Below are 18,045 nucleotides of genomic sequence, written 5' to 3' on the forward strand. Positions count from 1 at the left end.
CTTGCACATGCAATTGATATCTGTATGGAAAATGAAAATGCTACTTGGCTTTTGCTCTTATTTACAAAAAGAGAGAGAACAGCTGCCTTTTGCAAATTCACATAATTGTGGGCTATGGCACTGACTCGGCAGGGGTAATGATTTGTGCATGCTCTGTCCTGTCAGCCTTTGCCCTTTAAAAATATCCCTGCTTCAAAGCAATTGCAATTTCAAAGATGGCAAAGAATTCTGTTTCAAAGCAAAGCAAAAGATTTCTGGTCAAAGCTATTAGCCTTTAATTGGTGTTCAAGCAAGTGACCAGCATGGATTTTTTTTAAAAAAAATGTATTTGAAGTAAGTCTTAACTACCTACAATTTTCTTTTAAAAAATAGAAAAACTGCACACAAACACACACACATATGCACAACCCTAACTTAAAATTGCGTTATTGAAGTCAAGCAAGGAGAGATGCTTTTCTAAAACTTTCACTGACAGAAAAGATCCAAAAAACATGAAGACCAGTAAATAGCAACTTTTGTCTGAATGAGGCTAAACTGCTATAGGATTGACCATCACATTAAAAAATAATAATTTAAGTCCTCCCAATGTCCCCACAAATTGAACAAAAATGATGTAAGTAAAAATTTTTTTTTTTTTACAAACAAGAGACTCACTTTGTGTCCAGAGCTGCTTACTTACACAAAAACGTAGTGAAATAAAAAGCAAACAGCAAAACTTCTCAGGGAACAAGCATACTCCTAATGCCATGTTGGGACATTTTTGAAGCAATCCTCACTCCTCCAATCCTAACTTTCCAGCTGTGATGGAAAGGCCTCATGACAAGAGATGAGAGTAGACGCATTCGACGTGGGACTGAATTTAAAGCAATCAGATCAAGTCACATTTTTTTTCTGCTTAGAAAAAGTTTGGGTGGGGTTCGAATCCGCATGGCGAAGTGAGCTCCTGTTGCTCGGTCCCAGCTCCTGCCCACCTAGCCATTCGAAAGCACACCGGTGCAAGTAGATAAATAGGTACCACTGTGGCAGGAAGGTAAATGGCGTTTCCGTGTGCTCTGGCTTCCATCAGGTGTCCTGTTTTGTCAGAAGCGGTTTAGTCATGCTGGCCACATGATCCGGAAAGCTATCTGTGGACAAACGCCGGCTCCCTTGGCCTGAAAGCAAGATGAGCGCCACAACCCTATAGTTGCCTTTGACTGGACTTAACCGTCCAGGGGCCCTTTACCTTTTTTTACCTTTACTAGCCTACAAAGCCTTGAATGGCTTGGGACTTGAAGTGCTTACTTTCCCCAGTATCAGCCATCTCAGGACCTACAATCAGCAGTGGAAGCTCTGTTGGTGGAGTGAGTGTTGCCTGGTTGGCACTGACCTATGGCAGAGCTTCCTCAGTGGCATTTCCCTGTTTGTGGAAATCATCCCTGGTGAGTTGTCTTCCCCTCTCTCTTGATTATTAGCATCCAGGAGGAACTAAAAAACTTTCCTACTCACCCATGCATTATTTAATGAGTAAATCAAGGAATCTGAAGGATGCTGTTCTCTGCAACCTTGCAAATACTAGTTGTGAACCTGCTGCCATTTACATTTTTTGAAATATGTTCTTTATTTTCATTTTATTTTCCTACTTCGTTGTTTTCCATCCTGGGCTCCTTTGGGAGGAAGGGTGGGACAGAAGTCTAATAAATAAAATAGTAGTAGTTTTAGTAGCTTTATCATAATTTTAAAAATCTTTACTGCCCTTTCTTCAAAAAGCATCCATTTCTACTCCACTCCTTCATTGTATCCTGCAAAGTAGGTTAGACTGAGAGATAATGAGCTGACCATGGTCACCCAGTAAAAATTTGACCAAGGATTGTCCTTCTCCTAGTTTAATATAACATGCTAATATGATAAGTCTTGTTCAGCATTCACCACCCTGGCTCTTAACCCTATGAGGTGTAATAGGGGTTGTATCTGAGCATAGGACATTGGGAGAGAAGCTTACAATTTCCTGCTGCTTTCAGCTCAAAATCACACACGCCCCAGTGATGCTTTGATCTGCTAGATCTTCCCTTTAACTTTGGGTAAAGTATAGATAGCAAAGCAGGATGGGGAGAGGGATTTGGAGCTGGAAAGTGACTAGAGCGGAAAGGTCTCACTGTCTTCCCTTCCTTACTCCCCGATCCACAGCCTACCCAAGCTCATTTTGGCTTTTAAACAATGCAGAAAGTTGAGGGTGGCACTCTGTGTAATGTGTAGTTTGAGCTTTAGAGACACAGCGCTTGACTGAGGGAACCACCAAGAGAGAGGAAAGTGCTTAGGAAAGTGAAATCCGTCTTGGCCAGAATTCTAATACATCATAGGCGCCGACTCCATGGGGCTTGAGGGGGCTCGAGCCCCCTCAAAAAATTTTTGGGGGGGGCTCAGCCCCCCCAATAATCTCGGGCGGGCGCCCTTCCAGCAGAGCGCCGCCGCCGTCCCCCGCCTCCTCCTCACCTGCTCCTTCGCCAGCCAGCCAGCCGCGCGCCCTAATCGGAGGCACTGCCGGAAATCCCGCGAGAACAGGGGAATCCCGACTGGCCACACCTCCCAGCCAGCCAATCGGCTGGCTGGGGGGCGTGGCTTGCCCTATTTAGGGCCGGAGCCACTTTATTTGCATATTCATGAGCTTATTTATTATTCATGAGCTTTCCCGGGCCCCCCCAATATTTTTTCTAAGTCCGCGTCCCTGTAATACATCATGCAAAATTCCCCAAAGACATTGAACATGCAGCAACAGCAAGTGCTATTGCTCTCAAATGTATTACTTGCATAATCATATTACGAGCAGGACAAGGGCTCATAAGAAAGATGAACAAGCTTGCCCTGTTGCTCACGTTCTGTAAAAAATATGTGCTGAGTCTCCTTATCGCTACAGCCGTCTCGTTTTTGCAGAACTGGAGCATGCTAATCCCTCGTAGAAAACTTTGGAAGCTCCTTCTACCTCCTCTGTTTGCCAGCTGAGCTTCTGAAGGGTGGGCTTTGCGTCTTTTTTAAAAAAAAAACCTTCATGGCTATTTTCTCTTACTGGGAATTCCCTGATGCTGAGGAAGCAGGGGGAAGCCTATCACAAGCTGGCTATCGCTGAAAGTGGTTGCATATCTTCATCCTACGAAAGACGAGCCAAAACTAGAGCCAAAAGTCAGAGCCAAAGTAGAGCTGAAAGCAGAAAACTTGTCGGTTTCAATGCAGTTCAGCTTCAATTATGTACAAAGCTGGGGACACAGAGGATGTTTTAGAAAACAAACAGAGTGCTGGAAGGGAGTTTTGACCCTCACCTCCCACCTTGCCTCCTTCCAGTTGGAGTCATTTCCAGTAATTGTCAGAGCCCAGCAGTGAGACTATCAGGGCAGGACACTGGAAGAAGAAGAAGAAGAAGAAGAAGAAGAAGAAGAAGAAGAAGAAGAAGAAGAAGAGGGAGGAGGAGTTTGGATTTGATATCCCGCCTTTCACTCCCCTTCAGGAGTCTCAAAGCGGCTAACATTCCCCTTTCCCTTCCTCCCCCACAACAAACACTCTGTGAGGTGAGTGGGGCTGAGAGACTTCACAGAAGTGTGACTGGCCCAAGGTCACCCAGCAGCTGCATGTGGAGGAGCGGAGACACGAACCCAATTCACCAGATTACGAGACTACCGCTCTTAACCACTACACCACACTGGCTCTGGGGCAGAAGTATGGGCCTGTAACCAGCGGAATGACCAAGAGGATACTCAATCCTAATCACGTTCATTGCTTTCACTGTGACTTACTTCCAAGTAAGGAAGTCTGGGACTGCAGCCTTAGTCCTATTGATTTCTACAGTGTTCCACAGCATAGCTGTCAACTTTTCCCTTTTCTTGCAAGGAATCCTATTTGGAATAAGGGAATTTCCCTTTTAAAAAAGGGAACAGAGACAGAGTATTGACTTAAATGTTTTGTGCTTTGTAGGGTAAATAACTAGGCCCAGAGAGCCTCAGGTGTGATGAGATGCAATTTTCATGTAAGCTCTCCAAGAGAACATCTGGACTACATCAAAGGTTTTGCAAAGATTAGATCTGTACCTATGTGCTTCTCATATGAATCTGATCTCCCCCACTCCCTGTGGTTTGTACAACGTTTGCCGTCAGTCTGCAGGGATGCCTGAATATGTGCACTGCAGGTATGGAGACAATCATGCAGACAGTGAGGCATGTGCAGCCTGCATGCCAGTGTTAATGCTGTCAGCATGAAGTTCTTCAGTCCCATATCATTCCTGCTTCTAGGGTTACCAATTTCTGCTGCTGCTCATAGTACCGCAGAAACACACTGCTGTTTACGAAGGATATTGACAAGCTAGAACGTGTGCAGAGCAGGATGGCAGAGGTGACGAAGGGTCTGGAAACCAAGCCTTTCCAGGAATGGTTGAGAGAGCGGAGTATACTTAGCCTGGGGAAGAGAAGACTGAGAAGTGATATAATAGTCATCTTCAAACACCGGAAAGGCTGTTACATGGAAGACGGAGCAAGCTTGCTTCCTGTGGCTCCAGAGTGTAGCACCTAACCCAGTGGATTCAAATTACAGGAGGGGAAATTCTGAATATACGGTACATTAGGAAAAGCTTTCTGATGATAAGAGCTGTTTGACAGTGGATGTCAGGTGTGCGTGCAGGAGCCAGGCCCTGTGGCCAATAGGCATAGCTGTCAAAGTTTCCCTTTTTTAAAGGGAAATTCCCTTATTCTGAATAGGATTCCTCGCAAGAAAAGGGAAAAGTTGACGGTTATGCCAATAGGACTTTGCAGGACTGGGGCCTTCCTAAGTTTGTTCTGAAGAGGCACAGGTGAGGCCGATTGGTAACTCACAGCACCTGGTGGCAAGAGGTGGGAAGGGATATAAGGTCAGCATTTCCCTTTGGCTCTTTGCCATAGCAGCATGCTCCCTGCCTTGCTGTGTTTGGCTTCTTGCTTCCTGATCCTTGAACCTCGACTTCTTGACTCGCTGCTTCTTGATCCTTGGACCCTTGAGTTCCTTGCTTCTTGATCCTCAGACCCCTGACTTCGTGCCTCCTTGCTTCCTGACCCTCGGACTCTTGGCTTCCTGACTCCTGGCTTCTGGACCCCCGTTCCTGCTCCCACCCCACCATCTTGCCCCCAGTCCTGACGTCCCCTGCCGGGACTTCGATCGCCCATGAACCGGACCGTGACAGTGGAAACCTCAGAAGGTGAATACTGATCGCAAAGTATTGGAAGACACAAGATTTACCCACCTTGGAAGAATGGCAGATGAAAGTGATTGACTATATGACATTGGCGGAAATGACGAGCAGAATTCGTGACCAGGGAAAGGAGACTGCGGAAGAAGACTGGAAGAAATTTAAGATTTATCTTAAGAACTATTATAAACTTGATGAAGTTTAGAATGTCGAGATTTTACAGAGAGAAAGGGTTGCAGTAATATAAGATTAGATTAAGAAAGGACTATGATGAATTAGGATCGGAAAAAACATTTATAAGTTGCTATAAAATTTGGACATGAGGATGCAGAAAGGGGAGGTATGGGGAAGTCCGAGGAAAGAAGTTTATGAAAGGACATTTTGAAATTATATTTGTTTGTTTGTCTGTTTTTCTTTTATGTTTGTTTGTTATAAAAACTCTTGTAAAACCAATAAAAATTATATATATAAAAAAAGAAGGTGATGGACTCTCCTCCATTTGAGGTTTTTAAACAGAGGTTGGATAGCTGTATGTCAGGGATTCTTTAGCTGTGATTCCTGCATTTCAGGGGATTGAACTAGAATGACCCTTGGGAACCCATTCCAATTCTACAAGTCTATGATTCTATGGAATTGAGAAGACACCAAGTACATCTTACCAGTCCATGTAGCCAGACTGGGAACTTGAACTTTCAACAAATTCCTCACCAGACTCCCAAGTACCATACTTTTCTGTCTATAAGACGCCCCCATGTATAAGATGCCCTCTATTTTTGGGGACTAATTTAAGAAAATGGGGGGATATGGCACAGAGTTACAACCCCCACTTTTTAGTATGATTTTAAAGGAAAAAAACAGTCTTGTGCATGGAAAAGTATGGTAAGCTTAGTAGTCATGGGATCAAAACACATTGTCCTCTTACAAATCAGTAACTGTTTAAACAACAAGACGGACAGAGCAGGTATCATTTGATATTTCTCAGAGGAGGAACCTGTAGGTGCACTCAAGAATTTCAGTTGAGACTGATGCTTTTAAACTTATTTTAACATATTGGCTGTGATTCCTGGAAGACCTGCTCCCTGCTTTTCCACCTGGGAAAAGGGGTTGAAAATAAAACTACCGATATCCTAATGGGCATTGTACAAATCTATAGTTTGTACTTGGAACACTGTGTACATATCACCATATCTTATGCTTTTTAGCTTAGAAAGAAAACATGGTTGGGGTATATAAAGTTATGCATGGTGTAGAGAAAGTAGATGGGGAGACGTTTTTCTTCCTCTCGTATAATACTAGAATGTGGGATCATCCAATGAAGCTGAATGTTGGAAGATTCAGAACAGGAAAAATGAAGTACAGTCATACCTTGGATCCCGAACGCCCTGGAACTCGGACATTTTGGCTCCCGAACGCTGCAAACCCAGAAGTGATTTTTCCAGTTTGCAAACATTCTTTTGGAACCCGAATGCCTGGCAGGCCTTCCGCGGCTTCTGATTGGCTGCAGGAGCTTGGTTTTTGAACGTTTTGGAAGTTGAACGGACTTCCGGAACAGATTCCGTTCGACTTCCAAGGTACGACTGTACTTCTTTATTCAGCACACAGCTGAAGTATGAAATGCACCACCACAAAATGTAGTGATACCCACTAACTTAAAGGTAAAGGGACCCCTGACCATTAGGTCCAGTTGTGGCCGACTCTGAGGTTGCGGCGCTCATCTCGCTGTATTGGCCGAGGGAGCCGGCGTACAGCTTCCGGGTCATGTGGCCAGCATGACTAAGCCGCTTCTGGCGAACCAGAGCAGTGCAAGGAAACGCCATTTACCTTCCCGCTGGAGCGGTACCTATTTATCTACTTGCACTTTGACGTGCTTTTGAACTGCTAGGTTGGCAGGAGAAGGGACCGAGCAACGGGAGCTCACCCAGTCACGGGGATTCGAACCGCCGACCTTCTGATCGGCAAGTCCTAGGCTCTGTGGTTTAACCCACAGCGCCACCCATGCCCCTACGCACTAAGTTAGGTGGCTTTAAAAGTGGATTAGACAAATCCATGGTTACTAGCTATGATTGCTGTGTACCACTGCCAATGTCAGAGACCGTATGCCTCTAAATGCCAGCTGTTGCAAATTACAAGTGGGAAGAGTTCTGTGGGGCTCAGGTCTTGATTGTGGGCATCCAAGAGTCATCTGGTTGACCACTGTAAGTACAGGATGCTGGGCCAGATGGACCTTTAGTGTGATCCAGGTCTCTTCTTAAGTTTTTATGACATGAATTATTTGTACTCCATTGGCTTCAGTTGTGGAATGCCAATTTTGCAGCTCAAGCAAGGTCTTCTGGGGGGAAAGACCTTTTAATGGAAAATGGAACATGAAAAGGCAAATTGATAAACAGCAAAGAAAACTTGCGAATGGTGATCTACTAAATCTGGGCTTTTGGTGTTTTTATTTTAATTTACAACTAGTCCGTCCTATCATAATAAAGCATGTCAACTTCACTACTCTGTTACATTTCATCAGAGACAGCCAGATGTTTTATATCAGTCAGAGAAATTTCGAATGCCGGGCAGTCTGGTTAAAGAAACTTCTCTTTGCTGTGGATTTTTTTTTAAAGGCTTCATTTTACCCTAGCCAATTGAAATAGCATTTTTAAACATTTGTCACAACTACTCAGGAGGTAGGGAAGACCTTATCCATCCTGTCTATCAGTTATTTGGCAGAGTTCCCTCAACCTGGACGTATGCCAGCTTTTGCTGTAGCTTTCAAAATGCACATGGATGCTCTGAAGGGATTTAAAAAATGGATTGTGCTTTGTACCAAAGACTAGTGAGGATGCAGTTTTGCATTGCCCATCACTTGATGCCCAAGTCTGCATAATGCTAAACCATGTTTTGTTAAACTATGGTTTGTTAAACCATGACTTGTACTATCCCACCTACGTGGAATGCTGTTTCCCTGATGGAAATCTTCTCCCAATGTGTACAAGAAAAAGCAGTGCATTAGATGGACATTTATGTTAGTAGGATATTGTGAGGAAAGAGTTAAGCACCTCTGCCAAATCCAAACTGGAGGCTCATGCAACTGCTTCGTCAGCCAAAGAGAAACATATTTGGAAAGCCAGTCGTGGATTTCCCACAGCACATCTACCCTGGTCCAGAATAATTTGTTGAAACAAGAATGGCCAAAAGGCACATGATTCTACTGAGGCTAAGCAGGCCTAGTCCTGTAAGCCGCTCAGTTAGGAGACTGCTGGGGAACCATGTGTAAGCTTCCTTGAGCTCCTTGGAGGAAGAATCAGGTATCGGTGTGATTAAGAGGCAGCATGGGGGAAACTGGGTTCAGATTGCCTTCCAGTCATGAAGCTTTCTGGTTGACCTTGGGCCAGTCACCATTGCTTGGCTTCACCTAACCTGAAGGGAAAAGACAGGTTCAGCCAAGGTTTGAGAGGACCACCTACCTCCTAAGATGGTTGTGAGCATTAAATGGACACAGAGAAACATACATGCTATCCTGAGCACAACCCACCTGTCAATTAAAAGGAGCAAAAATGATGTCTAGGGAGGTTGGCAAGAAACATGAGCTGAGGCCCCTAGTATAAAATACAAGGATGACATTCAATTTGTCATATTGTCAATCATACACAAGTAGTGTTTTATTATGCAGCTACCTGACAATAATAGCCTGTTATTCTTAAGCTGAAATCCCATGCAACACTTTCTTGAGAATAAGTCCGATCAAACCCAAAGAAATTTACTTCTGAATAAGTACATGCACAGGTGATGTATTAAGTTAGATATATTTTTAAAAATTGCTGGTGCTAAATTCTGGTGAGAGGTTCTTCTCCCACCCCCCCTTTCCCCCCCCTTTCTCTTTACTTCCACTCATGTAAATTTGAAGTTTACACAATCAGCAAATTTCTCTGGCAGAAGAACATACCCCAGTGACTTCAGTGAAAGGGTTTATGACTTGTATAATTGTAACAGACTGCAGAATATGGCCAAATCAGTGCATATGGGTTAAGCAGAGTCTTTTTTTAAAAAAAGAAATTAGCTAGCAAAGAATGTTGTGTTGTACTCTTCAGTATGCACATACCGCAGAAAATATTTTTATAACGTAGTTCAAATATTCTGGTAAGTAAAATGTTTCCAGATGTATTTATTTCCTAACAGATTTCCGGTCAATTGCTTCATGGATATTTATGAAAGTACATAGGCTATGTTACTTTTTAAACAAACACGGCAACCTTCTTGCGATTCATTTAGAAATCATTTGTGTTAGCTCATGCTGTCATTTGCGAAGGAAATCTTACTCTGTGTCCTTTAAGGCGTCAACAAAATCTAGGTAACAGTTCCCCTAAAGGGGGAAGAAGAGAAAACTTTGAACAAGTTTCTTGTGGGAGATAAAATGGCATTTCTGTTTTGTCATCAAGCTAAAAGATCCTGTTCTAATAAAATTCAGCCTGTTACAAGAAAGGAGATTCAGACTAAACATCAGGGAGAACTTTCTGATAGCAAGAGGTGTTCAACAGTGGAACAGACTCCCACAAGAGGTGGTGGACTCTCCTTCCTTGGAGGTTTCTAAGCAGAGGTTGGATGGTCATCTGTCATGGATGCTTTAGCTGAGATTCCTGCATTGCAGGGGTTGGACTAGATGATCCTGAGTCCCTTCCAACTGATTCATGAAGAGTCGGACACGACTAAACAACAACAAAGGACACATGTTCCTCACTAGATGCCAGATAGTCCAGCAAACAACAGCATGAATCCTCTGCAATCCACAATGACACCTTCACTTTAGCCTGTCATTAGTACAAAAGTGAAGACCATTCAGTGTGGACTACTCTGCAACACTGAGGATCTCTAAAATAATCATTGTGGGGCAGGGCTGAGAAGCCATTTTCATTTGGAGGGCCACAGGAGAATCACTTTCCAGGCGATCAGACATAGTGCTCAGTCTGCACTCTGTACAGCTTTTAAAAATTTCATTAGTCAATCACCAAAAAGTTGACTGGAGTAGTTACAGAACAGCACACAGCGTAATTGCTATATTATACGAGACTGAGAGCTTGAATCCATTGCTTATAAACTTTTACTTTCAGTTCCCATTGCTTATAAACTTTTACTTTCAGTTCCCATTGCTAGAAGTACTTAACCTTATTACTTTTTATTTTGCAGGTAATAAATTGCACATCAGTCAAGTCTGTTCCTAACAGGGTTGGTGTCTCTCTCTCTCCCCCTCCCCCCTCCCCCGGTTTTCTTTTTTGTAACTTGCCTAGGATCTGGACCATGTGCGGATACATCTGGAAGAAGTGAGGTTCTTTGATTTATTTGGTTACAGCGAGGAAGCAGGGGCTTGGCAGTGCTTCATGTGTAATAACCCCGAAAAAGCAACAGGTAACGAGTTTTTCCTGTAGTAGTGAGATATACAAGTAATAATGTTCAGAATCTGACAGTGCTGAGGGCTGCTCTGTGCAGACGATATGAATTAGGCGACCAAACCATTAATGTCTGTAATGAACGTGTACAAATGGAGAGTCACTTACAGCTGCAATCCTAAAACACATTTACAAGGCGGCGATCTCCTTGAATTCAATAGGACTTTCTCCCAAGGACAGCTGCTTAGAATTCCACTGTGTATTGCATCTCGGCTGAATGTTTTGGTGGAAATTCACCAGATCAGGAAGCCAGTACTTCTTAATTCAAAGGGCGAACTGCAAATCTGTGTGCCACATTATCAAGGTGCTGGAACATTTATTTACATGGGGAGAATTGTGGTAAAGAAAACCCCAGCATTGATATACACAAATATAATGCAATACTTTATCTCTCTATAGCAGGTATGGGGAACCTTTGGCCCTCCAGATATTGCTGGAAGTAGTGGGCTAAATTACTGGAGGACTTAACTAGTGTGCATATGCAAGTGTACCTATCCAAGTTTCATGTGTCCATTTAAAAATATTTAAGCTAATGAAACCATGCCCAGCGAAGCCATAATAATGATTTTTTTATACGTAATTTTCGAAACCTGTTGGTTGGCTTCCCATTGGTAAACGATGAGCTCTAATTCCTATAATGACTTGGCTGGCTTTATTACTGATTTCTGCTTCTTTGGGGTGTGGCTCAGTTAAATGGACTTACACCAATTATTCTTTTGGGCCAGCATGTTTGCACAAAAAACATTTCATGGTTTGGGACAGATGGAGATATGAGGGGGAAAACAGATGCCAATTAAAATGAGTTGCCATCTGAAGATGTGACACTACTGAAATCATACAGCAGGGTGGAAACAGCTGGCAATTAGGGAGTTTGGACAACTTTCTAATGCTGACTGCTGGCTATTACACAGAGTTGAAGACTTTCTAAATTTTCACTAACATCATCAGAGAGTTTTGCATTTGTGTGAAGTGCTTTTCATTGTATTTTACCCAACTCGGTTTAGCACAAGTCATAATTAATTTTCCAGCATTTTTCAAAGAAAACTGGGTTCATTTTATTCAGCAGCACATCTGCTGAAGGGTATGATCTAGACAGAGTCATTGCTCGATTAAGCAGTTTTTCTATGCAATCCCTGGACAAAATAAATTAAGACTGAAAATCCTAAGCACATCTACAGGGAAGCATGTTCCAGTGAAACTAATAGAACTTGAGTAAATAATAAGTTGCTTACTTCCAAGAAATTAATTAGGGGTTTGAAAGGTTTTCCTACCCAATCCTGAGAGTTTAAATTGAGGACATCTAAATTACCAGTTAATATCTAAATACAAACTAGGGCTGCTAAAACCCAGCTTACCTTCAGTCACCAAATTCCATTCCATTCCAGAGAAAGGAAACATAATTGTTATGAGATTCAAGACAACCCACGAAGAACAGCTGTTTAGGTGCCTGTGTATCACAAACTTGAAAATGGCCAGGATCCAACAAATAATTAAATGAAGGGCATTTTTACTTCTCAAAGAGTGGACCCAATTCCACATCGCAGACTACTTTTACAACTGTTGGACATTTTAAGAACAGGGGACCTGCATAGAATATTATAGAATCATATTTTCTGGACACAGGCAGTAGGCAATCATGGGGGGGGGGGCAGTGATCAGGATTTGGGCATCATTTTGTCATGCTTACCCCATCTCCTAAACAAAGCATAGCCACAAAAAATAAGAGTTCCTGTCTTTAGTGTCTAATGTAAGTCCAGAAGTTCCATCTCTGGACAATGAGGTGAGTTATTTCCATGGACTCATCAGTTATGTCATCAATGTTACATAAGTCCTGGAAGTTTACAGGTGGTTGTTGATCTTTCTTTGGTTTTCAAGCTTTTCTGTACAATATATATAAATTGTAAACTTATGTACTTCTGAATATCTGGGGATAATAGAAACCAACAACTTATTCTTGCACAGTCCCATTTCTTTTCCAAACTAATAGGCACTCTACCATGCAAGTTGTTCAAAGGAAAGAATTCCACTAAGAATTCCACTCCATCCATGGATCTAGGTAGCTGTTCCTTTGTCTGGCTGATCTTACAGTCCCAAGTGAAGTATAGGGCAAATCCAAAATGTTGCTGTTTTCATATGGGATTCAATCTCATAGTGACAAATTGAGGTTGGGCAATTAAAGTTGATTTGCCACTCTTCCATAACAAACCTGCTTCTCCCCCCAAAAAACCGAACCTTTTGGCAATAAGGGAAGTGGTGGGAAAATGCACTGGAGAGTATTGTATTGGACAATAGGTAGATCTCTTTTCAATCCCGCCATTGTAGAATGTAGAAACTATGACTGAGACAAAATGGCTTCCCTTGTTTTGCAAGTGTCAAAAAGCACCTTTCTGTTTCTGTTATTTTCAGTGCTTCGTGATAATACGTTCAACATTCTTCTTTTTTAAAAAATAATTTTTATTCATTTTCCAAACAATTTTATACAATCAACACCTAATTTATCACTCATTTTTCAGTTTTTTTTTTTTTTTTAATCATATTTATTAAAATTTCCAATAATAACAGAATAGGAAAATAAGAAAGATAAAGGAAAGAAAGAAAAAGAGAAACTAACTTAGACCCTTCTTTTCATAACCTTCTTTCTGGGACTTCCTCCTTCCCCTCCCGATTGTATTCCCCTTTATCCAAGTTGGTTCCACAAGTTCTCATCCCCAATTAAACCTAATATATTATACTCATAAACCAATTTAAATTTACACCATCTTAGCATCACTCCTCGTCTTATAATAGAACAAAGTTTTCCCCAAGATCCGCTCTCATTTCTTCCACGAGTTCCCCCTTTCTAAAAAAAAAAGAAAAAACAGAAACGTAAAGTATCAAAGTTATAAAGAATATAAGATAGAAAGTATAGAGAAATTCAAAAAGTTGGTTACAAAGCCTTTGGATTCTAAGGTTCCCCCTCCCTTCCCCGGTTTTGATTCCCCATGTCCATTTGTCTGTATGTTGTCGGCCTGGAGATCTTAAGTCCACAGCCAAATTTATCTCAGTCCATCATGCTGTTTTCTTCGGATTTGATTGTCTTAATGATGTTTAACGTCGAAAATCCAATCTAATAGAGGCCTTTAATTTTCTTTAATCTTTTGTTGCTCCTCCCATTATTCTTTCCGTGTCGTATTCAGTCATCTACTCTTTTATTTCTTGGTTTCTCAGGTTTCTGTCTTGTTCAGCTGTCAAAACATTCTTGTTCCAAAATTTAACGTCTCTACAGAGGTTTGTTATTCAGGGACACAGACTTACGTCCAGTTCCTTTCTTGCTTCAATGGAAGATTCTATTGTGTTATAGTCACCTCTGTAGACAAAATAATATTTCAGTTCTGCAGCTTTCCCAGGAGATAAGACCTTTACACATCCCAGAGTAGTTTTCCACATACGACACTTGTAATGTCCCGAATCCCCTCTAGAGGGATTACAATAACTTTGTATCCTCTAATCCAAAAGTCAATTTGTTGTTTCTTTTTCCCGACAGTTTATATCCATATTTATATCAAATTGTAACAAAATTAACCAGCAAAGAACTTGTAGCAAAGTCCTCTTTATAATTTCCAGTTTTGACAGCTCCTTTGACAGCTGTCAAAATCTCCATCTCTCTTCGCCAGGCTGTCCGAATCGCCCCGGTTCCCAGGGGGGGGGGTTGCTTTTTCCTCACCCTCGACTCCTCTCCTCCAGCACAGTTCTTATAATTCACATCGTGGAGTTGGTAATTTTTATCATCAATAAGCTTCTGAATAGATCTTGGTTTCTCAGTCCTTGTTTTAGCATGTTTACAATCAGGGAGGGGACTGACTTCCTTTTTTGGATCCCCTCCCGCTCGTGCCAAATCCGGAAAAATTTTTCTTTTTTCCTCCTTTTAAACCCGGTTGCCCAATTACTCACGGGTTGTTGATCAATTGTCCGAATTTCCTTTGGAAGAAGCCAGCGCTCTCCGCCGAATGGCATGCGGCTGCGCCCGGCAGGGGAAGCGGAGGACTCAAAGCACCACGCTACTCCCCGGCGCCCGATCCGTAGCCTTTAAAAAGGCTCTTTCACAAGCCGGGAGAGCGATAACGGTGCCAGCCGAGTCACCATGTCCACGGGATCCGTTCCCGTGGTTTCTAAGGGTCCCCGCGTCGCCGGCGCGGTAGGACCCAGCCCCTGCCGAGCAGACTCCCTCCGGAGCTCGGAGGGAGTCCGCCATTCGGCGATGGCGCCAACCCGGAAGTCCCATTTTTCAGTTTTTGACTTCCCTCAGTTTCTCTGTCAATCTTTCGTAAAATTTCTATTTGTTAACGCATTTCAAAACATAATATTGCCTTTTAGAACTCCTTTTCCTCTTACTCTCTTTTTTGCACTATTTCTTACTATCTCACAGTCTCTTCAAAACCAACAAGCGTTGTCTGTACATCACATATGTTTTTCAGATATTCTGTAAATCTCCCCCAGTCCTCGATAAACTTTTGGTCTTTCTGATATCGGATCTTCCCAGTCAATTTATCCAATTCTGCATATTCAGTCAATTTCCTTCTCCATTCTTCCACTGTTGGAATTTCTTCCTGCTTCTATCTTTGGGCCAGAAGTATCCTTGCAGCAGTCACTGCGTATTGAAACAGTTTACAGTCTCTCATTGATTTCGTTTCCTACCATTCCAAAAAAAAAGCCTCTGGTTTTTTAACAAACGTATATTTCAACATCTTTTTCAATTCATTGTATATCATTTCCCAGAAGCCTTTCACCCTTTTACACTCCCACCACATATGATAGAAAGTTCCTTCTTTTTCTTTACATTTCCAACACTTATTGCATGTTTTGTACATTTTAGCCAGTTTAACTGGCGTTATATACCATCTGTAAACCATTTTCATTACATTTACTTTCAACGCAGTACATGCCATAAATTTTAATCTTTCATTCCATAATTTCATCTAGTCGTCATATTGTATATTATAACCAAAATCTCTTGCCCAATATATCATTACTGATTTTACCTCTTCATCTTTTATATGCCACTCCAGCAACATTTTATACATTTTGGACAGATTTTGATAATCATTATTCAATACCTCCGCTTGAAATTTTGATTCTTTACCTTCATACCCACACATTTTACAATCTTTTTTAAACATTTCATTAATCTGATAGTAATGTAACCAGTCATAAACAAATTCTTTCACCTCTTCATAAATTTTCATTTTCCATTTCCCCCCTCTCTTATTACCAATTCTCCATATGTTATCCACCTCCCCCTCATATTGATTTTTTTCACACTCATCACTTCTAATGGTGAAATCCAGTGGGGGAGTCTAGGTTCCAACAAATTTTTATACCTCTCCCACACCTCTATCAATGATCTTCGAAAGATGTGGTTTTCGAAACCCTTGTGAATTTTTTTCTTTTCATACCATTGATATGCATGCCAACCAAATCTGTTATCAAATCTGTTTTCTGTTTTTATCTGTTATCTGTTATCTGTTTTTATTTCAGATAAAAACTGACCTCTTTTTCCGCCTTCTTTTCCCAAAGCCTTCCTTTTGTATGCTCCAATTATATTCCAAAATCCAAATTTGGCTTAGATTCTTTATTTTTGAGAATCGATCACTCGCCCTGCAAGCCTGGGGCTGCGTTCTCGAGGGTGAGGCAATGGCTTCCCCGGTGCCTGCTTTCTCCGCCCGCCGTTCTCTTCGCTCCTGTTACGGAGTTACCTGACGGCCGGGCGATCTGCAAATAGCTCCGCTGGGCTCCTGACCCTCTGGTTTCCCTCCAGAGGGGTTTGGGGGGGCTACCGCACCCTGTAGCACCCCCGTTTACCTTCGAGAACCTGGACTTTCTCTCTCCCGAGAAAGTCCCGCTTGCGTCGGGTCCGTGGCTCGACCGGAAGTCCCAATACGTTCAACATTCATTTGGTTTTGATGCTGTTCTTCTCAGCACCATTTCCGTTCTTCTAAGCCTTCACTATCCATGGCAGGAACATGTTGTTGGACTTTGATTAGGTCCAGCCACCATCTAGCAGCTCAGGGATGATAAGAATGATATTACAGCAAGTTCTGGAAAGTGGCAAATTCCCAATTCCTGGTTCATGGCTTAATTTGCTCACAGCTATGCCAGCTGATGTACTTTTGACAATGCTGTGCCAACACTTTGCCCAATATGTCACCACAAAAAAGTTGTAAGTAAAATCAATTAATTAAACAGCCGTGTGGGCAAATGAAGTCAAGTGCAGGAAAAGAAGAATGGAATTGGGAATTGAAGAGTTGTCACTACAGAAACAAAAGTGTGCTAGTCAGCAACGAAACAAATCAGATGTTCCATTTGGTGGATCCTCTTTCAGCCATCTCTCAGGCTGCATCAAATGCAAATTTTGAAATCAGAAAATATTGTTGCGGGCCTAATATTAACTCTTGGGGGAGTAACAAATTACTTTGATTAATAAATTTGGTTGCATGTGCAACTGCAGCTAAATCAGTGAGGAATCTAAAGGTCGTTAAAAGCCTGCATTTATAATTTTTCAGTAGACTCCTAACATATTGAATTTCCTAAATGGAATGCTATGTCTGCTTTTGATAGTTCTTAAGGAAAATTGTTCAGCTCAAAAGACATAAAATGTCTGTTTAAAAGACTTAAATGTATGGTTTTGCCAGTTCCTGTCTCTCTTAGTTATTATTTAAAAGTAGCCACTTTCAAGGAGAAAATATATATATATATATATATATCTCCAAACACTCCAGTGTGGAACATATTGAATCAAAATGTTTGACATTAGAAACCTCACTATATTGGGGGCTTTCTTTGCTCATTTCCTGCTGTCATAGCAAAAAAATGAAATGGGTTTATTTTTTGAGTAGTCATCTGCCAGATGGGGAGCATATTATTTTACAGGCAGCTGGACTCCTCACCCTGGAAATACATGTTAGAGACTACTGATATCCATTAGACCCTTTGTCTTCAGCTGATGGGTCGTGACCCACCCTAAGGTGGGTCACACCCAGTGACACTGCAGCCATTTATGTTGTTTGTTTAAGTTTTCTTAAAAGAAGGAAAAAGCAAAAAAGCAAAGGAAATAAGAAAGGAGGAGGATAGGAGAAATGCAGACTGCAGACTGTGGGGAGTCAGACATGTATATAATCAAAACTAAATGTTTGGTCCTATGTTACGAACTGGGATTGAATGTGAGTTCTGGGTTTTAAAAGGGATTTCTGCACTAAAATCCGACCAGAGACATACCATGCGCAGCTCTGTCCATGCCTCACCCCTTAGCATTTGCTCCCTCATAGTAGTTATTTTATTTCTTTATTTTAGTGCGTTTCTATCCCATGTTTTCCTCCAAGGAGCTCAATGTGGTGTATGTGGTTTACCCACTGGTCCATTAATCCCTGCGTCTTGTTTCGTGCCTGTGTTGTGTTTTGCTACCAG

At 41.9% G+C, this 18,045-nt stretch overlaps 1 protein-coding gene across 8 annotated transcripts in view; it reads left to right on the forward strand.

Annotated features, from left to right (window-relative positions):
• The window catches only part of VEPH1 (ventricular zone expressed PH domain containing 1), a 174,026-nt gene that overhangs the window by 140,425 nt on the left and 15,556 nt on the right, over positions 1-18,045 (forward strand). For all 8 annotated transcript variants that reach the window (XM_082224096.1, XM_082224093.1, XM_082224091.1 and 5 more), the window contains one exon: positions 10,447-10,564. In XM_082224096.1, the coding sequence (XP_082080222.1) occupies positions 10,447-10,564 (118 nt within the window). The remainder of the gene's footprint in view (positions 1-10,446; positions 10,565-18,045) is intronic.

The sequence above is a fragment of the Podarcis vaucheri genome (genome assembly GCF_965113315.1).
Source record: "Podarcis vaucheri genome assembly, chromosome: 5".
NCBI lineage: Eukaryota > Metazoa > Chordata > Lepidosauria > Squamata > Lacertidae > Podarcis > Podarcis vaucheri.